An 8,149-nucleotide genomic window follows, 5' to 3' on the forward strand; every position below is an offset into this window, starting at 1 on the left:
CCCTCAACAGTAGTTCCTTTTTATGGGCATACAAGGCGCAAGTCTTTTGTCTATTGTTAGCTTCTATGGTAAAATCAGTTGAGAGCCCGAGAGACAGTGATTTATCCTGTAATGAATTTTAGCAATTCAAATCCTTAAATTTGAACCTCAACGAGTTGAGAATATCTTCAGAATATCTGTAATATAAACAAAAAAAAATATCCGAAATTAATTCGCATGCTTTTTATATTGTTGATGATTATAACGCATTACTATCACCACTCATGTTTATACATCATGTCTTAGGTCATGATGTGATAGTTCTTCTTATAGTTAACAGACAACTATTTAAACATAAGTTGGCGTTCTTTCTGATCATTAATAATGAAGATAAAGAGATCATTAGCGTATAATCAAATGAGTTAACGTTTAATATAAAAAGAATTTGCATTCTTAGTCATTCTTGTCCAATCAAACTCCAAAGTTTACAAAAGGAAACGAGGTGGTCACTCTATTAATCATCATATTAAGTGTCCTCCTACACACTCATTGGATAACTTGAAAACTTTAAGGTACCTTGGAATGAGTCATTAAATTACAGACTCCTTTTCATTTTGATCTCTCTAAGATATAATGAAAGTACTATGTTCTTTATGAACATTTTTTCACGAGTAATAATGATGTTTGTATATAAATATATCCTCTTGATCGATATAACCTAGTACTTTCTTGGGTTTTCGGAGATAATCGAGGAAAAAATCATTGTCAATTACTACTAAAATAATGAAAGCTGTCCAAACTTCATAGGGTTTCATCATAAAAACAAGATGATATGCTAATTTTCATTATTTTTTATTCAAAAAGAGGAAATTAGGGTTTGAAGTGATGATTCCAAAATGTAAAAGTTTTTAGCATTGTTGTTTTGAAGTAATGATAAGAAAAATAATTTATTCTCATTCTTACTTGTAATGTCTTATGCTTTACTTCCCTTTTTTTCCAAATAATAACAATAATAATTTATTGAAAAAATTGGTTACATATTATTAGAATTTATTTTTTAAGTAAATTTTACCTGTCGAAGTTATAAAATGTCAAAACAATTAAACAATACTGAACTTTTGTTCAAAACATCTAGAATAATGCTTGTCCGAAAAAAAAAAAAAAAAAAAAAAATAGTTTAAACCACAAACTCACATATTTATGCTAATGGAGAGAAGAGTGAAGAGTTTAACTGTGATTAATCTCCGAGTCGAATTAGGTGGTCTCTAGTAACAGGATTCGGATACCGGTGGTTTACAAAAAAATAAAAAAAAAACATCTAACCATATATGAGGTGTATATTATGATCAAGATAAACCAAATATGATCAAGATAAACCAAATATCACTATTCTTTTACAAGAAGCATTATTTTTGTTTTATTATACAATACCAATTAATTTAATTTTTTTTATGGCCAAATGATAAAAATAATCCTTTATTTAACATTTTTATAATTTTTTATTAGTTTTTTAATTATATCAATTGATACCTTTTATATATATATATATATATATATATATATATATATATATATATATATATTATCGGTAATAATTGATACCTTATATTTTGTTTATATAATTCTAACCTTTATATAACTATATTTAAATTCGGTTAATGTGATCGTTAAAACTGCTCAGTAATGGTAACCATCCAGAGACAAAATTATTATGGAAAACAAAATAATACTACGAATTTAATAAAATTTAAAGAATTCAATCACTTATTTTTTAAAAATATAATTAAATGTGCGGAGGCAATTGTAAATCACACAAGGATGATCAACTTGCCAACTTGTGAACTTGTGTTTAAAAGTATTTTAAAATGAAAATAATAATTATAATCTTAAATTAAGAATATAGTGGAGGTAAGTGAAAATCTTTGTCTCTAGGATGCATCATTCTTCCCTTGACTAGTTGTCCTTATTGATCTGACATTTTTTTCAAAGTTTGTTCCTTAGAAAGATCAGTCTTGTTGTGTTAGTGCTAATTATAATTAATCACTCTTACTACTCAAATCTTTGTAGGAATGATCCCAAAGATAATTATTTGTCTTTTCTTTGGATGATCATTTGTTTATGCTTTACTTAATTGATAGCAACCTATGACTTATTATGTCCTCATCACTCATCTAATGCATATCTACTTTGGATATTTCACAAAATTTCTTATAAAATAATTTCTTTGACCCAAAAAAAAAAATTAATTAGACTAATGTGTTTGCATAATTAATATAACAATAAGTGTATATTTGACTTGAGTATAAACCCACATTACAGCGAAAATTAACATTTTTTGAATATTTAACATCAATAAAGAGGTGTTGTGGCAGTAAGCGACCTCAAAACGTAAATTTTTAAGTAAAGGGATTGATAAGACCGATGAATTAATAAAAATGTGTTTCGTATTATTTGATATCAGAACTTGATAAAATATTTAATTAGAAAAGGATCATTGCTGAATGAATAAGACGTGAAAGGAGAAGCTCAGCTCCTTTTATTTCCCCACTCAAAATGATTGATAGTAATGGCTGAGAGCGACTTAATCCGTATTCAAAGGGATGACAATTAGCTTGGATATGCATATACTACAGAACATCTACAAGTTAATTAATATATCTTCAATCATAAAAATTCTATTACTTAAAAATAAGATAACATTAAGCAAAAATTTTGCAAATAAAAATTTAATCATCCGATAAATTAATAATTTTTTTATTTGCTTTGACGAGTGTATTAATTGAATATAAATTAATTTTAAGTTGGAACAGTAAATAATTATTACAGAGATTATTAATTTAGGACATTATTACTTTTTATAGATATAGTGCTATATCTATTTAATTCTAAATATGGGCATACCTCCTAACATGCAAGATGACACATTGTGATAAACTGTTGTTGGGTAAAATTAATTGGTTTAATATCATTAACTTGTGAGATGAACCGGCAAGAATTCTTTCTCACTTAATTTAGAGGTATAGAATTCTGTACCTATAAAAAAGGGATCGGAAAAGAGGAAAAAACCGAAAATTTCATGTAGTACTTATAGTTTTGACTGAAAAATTAATATGATTAAAAACTATTCATATTCATTTTCAATTTTATTACTGCGCAACAATTCAAACTATTTTAGAATTCAAATGAAATGTTAAAGAATTGACATTTTATAATTTGCTTACTCAAAATCTAAACACATATAAATAAAAGATGTAGTATTTTGATCTTATATAACCTAAGCATTATATGAAAATTATTGTCAAATAGGGCTAAAGAAATAGTAAATATTATTGTCAGAGTACTCTTGACTTACAAGTTTTATAAAAAAAAATAGCATAATTAAAAAATTAAATATCAAAGACATAATTTATTAATTTATCTAGAATTTTTCATTTTTACATAATATATTTTCTTCTTCTTTTTTTCAAATTATTTTAATAAAACATAAAATGAATGCTATATTATTTCAATTAATTTTTTAAAGTTTTTGTTTAAATAAAATTTAGATATTTAATTAATAGATTACACTTCATTAGTATAATATTTAAGTAAAGTTATTTTGACGTTAACAATTCTAAATTTTAAACCTCGAACTTTATTTTGTATTTTGTAAATAAAATTCATTTGAAAATACAATTTATCTTCATTTTAATTATCATATCTCTTGGTAAAATACTATACAGTAAATTCACAATCATTGATGGAGCTAGGGGTGGCCCCCTTCCCTCCTAAGAGATTTTTTTTTTTTTTAAAACAAATCAGCTATAAAATATTAAAATTTTTTAATTTTATCCACTAAAATAGTAAAATTTTTAATCTTTTTAATTTTAATTTATGGCTCTGTCATGTCACTGTTGACGAGTAATTATAATTTTAATCTAGCATACAAAAGAAATGTTAAATATGTGATTTAGGCACACCGTCCAAATCCTAGTGGGTCTGTAGCTTATAGCCTACAATTTGCGATAATGAAGCATTATTGGATTTGGAGACTATACTCAACTGTAGAGAATCCCTGCCCCCTTTTGTACAGGGCGCCCAAAAGATTTTATCAGAACGCAAAACAGAAATTGTTTTCCTTAAAACAGATTGAAAAGGAAAGCCAATTACAGATCAGCTTGGAATTGACCACTCATTTTTTTTTAATAAATAACCACTTAATTATCTCAAATAAATCTAGGAAAACAAATCTTGAACTTCCAATTATAGAGAATGAGATGTGGTTTTCTTGCAATTTATGGACCATTAAATTTAAATATACTTTTGAATTTGACAAGCCCCTTTTCTTCAATTCAACACTTTCATTTATTTTTTCCCAGTGACCCACTTATAAAGACCCATCGTAATGAAAAGGAGAATTTTCTTTTTTCTTTTTTTTTTTTCCTCGTCGACTCCAGAACTCGATCCCAGTCATTGGAATGTTATCATTGAAGAACTTGAATGTGATTTGGCATTCTCCACTTTATAATTGATGTCATGTGTGATATGAGACATGCATAAATAGTAACGTTTGTGCATTGAATCCAACCTACACCATACATAAACACAAGCTTAACTACGACACTCCCAAGGGGGAAGGAAACTCTTATTTATAATTATTAAAATAAGAGATATTTTATTTTTAATAAACATATAACATATATTATTAAAATTAAATTATATATTCTTATTTATAATTACGAATGGGTGATTTTATTCTCTAACAATGATAAGAGGCAATTTAGCAAGCAACCGATAATACATAAAGCATAAAGAAGCTTGTAAACTATTACATTTAATTATTTATAAATTTTAAAATACTACGTTTTAAGATTAAAGATATTGCGCTCGAAACTGTGTATCACTTTATATAATTAGGAGGTTATTATCTTGGTCTTTTTTGTCTCTTTTCAATAAAGTATACTTCTCAAGGATCAAACTTATATTTTGATAGGATTGAAATCGTTTACTACCCTCTAACAACTTGTCAATATATTTTGTATAAATATTAATAATTAATAAATTTTTTATCCATTACATCAATTGAGAAGTTTATTTAAATTGCAGTGTTATAAAATATATCACTGTAGTATAGTATATCGGGTAAAAAGAGAAAAAAGAAAGCAACATTTAAAAATGTAAACGTTTTAAATTTTTGAAAAGAAAAAAAAAATTAAATACTGAAAATGTAGTATATAGGTTGTAGGCTACTATATACGCGTGGCATTGACTATGCTCACATGTCAATCAAATAGAGAAGTTCATTTTCATTGATAAAAAAAATTGATAATTGATAAAAAGTATAAATGGGAAGTGCTGTTCTCTTGTCAAATCATTGAAATAGTATTCCTAATTCTTATAATTAATACGCCATAACCATTGGTAGCAGCCTCTTTTATTGTCAACTTAAATAAAGTGCACCAATTGTTGTATTAATGTTTCTTTTTTTTTTTTTCCTGAAAATATCATTATGAATAGTTATCGTCAAAAAAAAAAAAAACATACGATATAATTGATAATCTATAATCTGTTTAAGGAAAGTTGATTTTATATTTTTTTTATTAAATGAAAAATTGTTTTAATTGTTTTACCACATTTTGTTATTTCCTTTTATGTAAATTAAGGTTTAAGACTTGCTGATTTTGTAAAATAATAATAGAAAAACTGAAATTTATTTCTTTCCTTTATGTGAAATGTGTTGGGCTAGGTTAAACATGGGACCCCACATGTCAAATTTTATATTTTTAAAATTTTAGGCTGAGGTTTAGATTTTTCATTTATCAAATACTACTAGGCAATAAAATTTCTAGAGAAAAAAAAAAAAGAAAAAGAAAAGGAAAAATCTGAGCAATTTCACTCCCTCGATAGCATAAATGCCAAGCAGACACACAAGGCCAGATGGCTCCCTCTTTATAGTTAGCAACGCCTCTGTCCCTCCTCCCTCTCTCATCTCATGCATTAGCTTCCTCACCCATTTGCCCATATATAACCCGCCAAGCTCGACAATCTGTGCAACCCAATCTCACCTTCTTCTTCTCCCTCTTCTTCGGACCATTCTTTTTTCCTTTTTCCTTCTCGTTTTTGGTTTTTCTTGCGTTTATATCGTGAAAGCCGAAAAGCATAGCCATGGTGGTTCTATCACAGACAGCATTAGACCATTACTCTTCAATGAAAACATGCAAGCCTACTAATGGCTTATTTACTGGAATTCCAGTTATAGACTTAAAAGACCCAGAAGCCAAAACACGCATAGTTGAAGCTTGTCAGGAGTTTGGGTTTTTCAAATTGGTCAATCATGGAGTCCCATTTGAGTTCATGACCAGATTAGAATATCTGGCTATGAATTTCTTTAATCTTCCTCAGTCAGAGAAAGACAAAGCAGGGCCGCCTGACCCTTTTGGATATGGCAACAAAAGAATTGGCCCAAATGGTGATGTTGGTTGGATTGAATACCTCCTCCTTAATACAAATCCTCAAGTCAACTGTAATAAAACTCTCTCCATTTTCCAAGAAAACCCACAAAATTTCCGGTAAATTTCTATTCACCTCCAAACTTAGTTACTTATTTGCTTTGTTGCTCTGTTTCACACAAAACAGAGCAAAACAGAGGAAAGAACGTAAATTTCAGCTTTGATAAAAATAAACGAATAACATTTTACGTTTTATGTATATGTGCAGTTCTGCAGTGGAAGATTATATATTGGAAGTAAAAAGAATGACATATGAAGTATTGGAACTGATGGCAGACGGATTAGGGATTGAACCAAGAAATGTGTTGAGTAAGCTGGTAAGCGATGAGAAGAGCGATTCATGTTTCAGGCTAAATTACTATCCGCCATGCCCGGAGCTTCAAGCATTGAGTGGTAGAAACTTGATTGGGTTTGGGGAGCACACAGACCCACAGATAATTTCTGTCTTAAGATCTAACAACACAACTGGCCTGCAAATCTGTCTGAGAGATGGGACTTGGGTTTCAGTCCCACCTGATCAGACCTCTTTTTTCATCAATATTGGTGATGCCTTGCAGGTACCTATTAATTCTTTTAAAATTTTTTATTTGATTTGATGACACTTCTATTTTTATTTTATATTTATATATTTTAAAAAAAAATTCCATACTTGTCTATTTTGGACATAGGATATAAAACCTGCACTTTCTCTCTCATAAAATCAGTATTTTATTATCTAATCAATTATTTAAGCTTTGACTCATACTCTTAAGTTGAGATAAGATTTGAAGAGTACAAAAAGGGTACTTGTTATTTCCATGTTTTTAATGAATTTTGTGCCTCTGGGTGTGCAGGTAATGACTAATGGAAGGTTTAGGAGCGTGAAACACAGAGTTTTGGCTGACAATATGAAATCAAGAATTTCTATGATCTACTTTGGTGGTCCACCTTTAAGTGAAAAGATTGCTCCTTTTCCTTCTCTTTTGGCAGAAGGTGAAGAAAGCTTATATGAGCAGTTTACATGGTATGAATACAAAAGCTCAGCTTACAAGTCAAGGTTGGCTGATTACAGGCTTGGCCTATTTGAAAAGAAAATGCAGGCTATTTTAGCTAATATCTAGGGGTTTTTTTGTTTTTTTTTTTAAATCAATGCTCAAAATAGGTTTGGAAAGAGTTTACTCAACTTCCCATAGATGGAAAGCATATAGGTTGTTCTTTTTTTACTTTGTTTTTGTTTTTGTTTTGTATTGTGAATTTTTTTTTTTTTTATTGCATCTTTCTTTTGTTTTAAATGTAACAGCAACTGCTTCTCTGCCATTAATGCAAGTTTATCGTCATGTCATCATGTATACTATAATATCCAAAATGTGTGTCAAAATTCTCAATTTTTTTGCTTTTTATCCAAAAACTAATAGTTATAAATGACTTTTACCAAACGAGTGGTTTTGGGCTTCCCCGCCTCTTAGATAATGCGGAAAGCAAAAACCCCATTCTAGCTTGGTCAGATTTCCAATTGCACTCACTTCTCTGTTTAAAAAAAAAAATATATATATATATGTATATATATATCACCATCACATCAATCCTATGAATCAAAAAAGTGTTTGTGTAGATTGGTATTCAACACAATAATGTTAATCTCTTTCAAATAAGCCCAATTGGCCCACCTATGCAGACAACAATGGCTACAATTATTAGTTATT

The 8,149-nt window shown here is 28.6% G+C and overlaps 1 protein-coding gene across 1 annotated transcript; it reads left to right on the plus strand.

Annotated features, from left to right (window-relative positions):
- The first annotated feature begins 5,897 nt into the window (after positions 1-5,897).
- On the plus strand, positions 5,898-7,783 carry LOC105633992 (gibberellin 2-beta-dioxygenase-like). The gene is given in 3 exon segments (NM_001306033.1): positions 5,898-6,527; positions 6,676-7,024; positions 7,301-7,783. Coding segments are annotated over 3 exon segments (1,020 nt in total). The 5' UTR covers positions 5,898-6,123; the 3' UTR covers positions 7,568-7,783.
- The last annotated feature ends 366 nt before the right edge of the window (positions 7,784-8,149 follow it).

Source organism: Jatropha curcas, chromosome 11 (assembly GCF_041381405.1).
Source record: "Jatropha curcas cultivar XTBG-Jc1 chromosome 11, XTBG_Jcur_1.0, whole genome shotgun sequence".
NCBI classification, from domain to species: Eukaryota; Viridiplantae; Streptophyta; class Magnoliopsida; order Malpighiales; family Euphorbiaceae; genus Jatropha; species Jatropha curcas.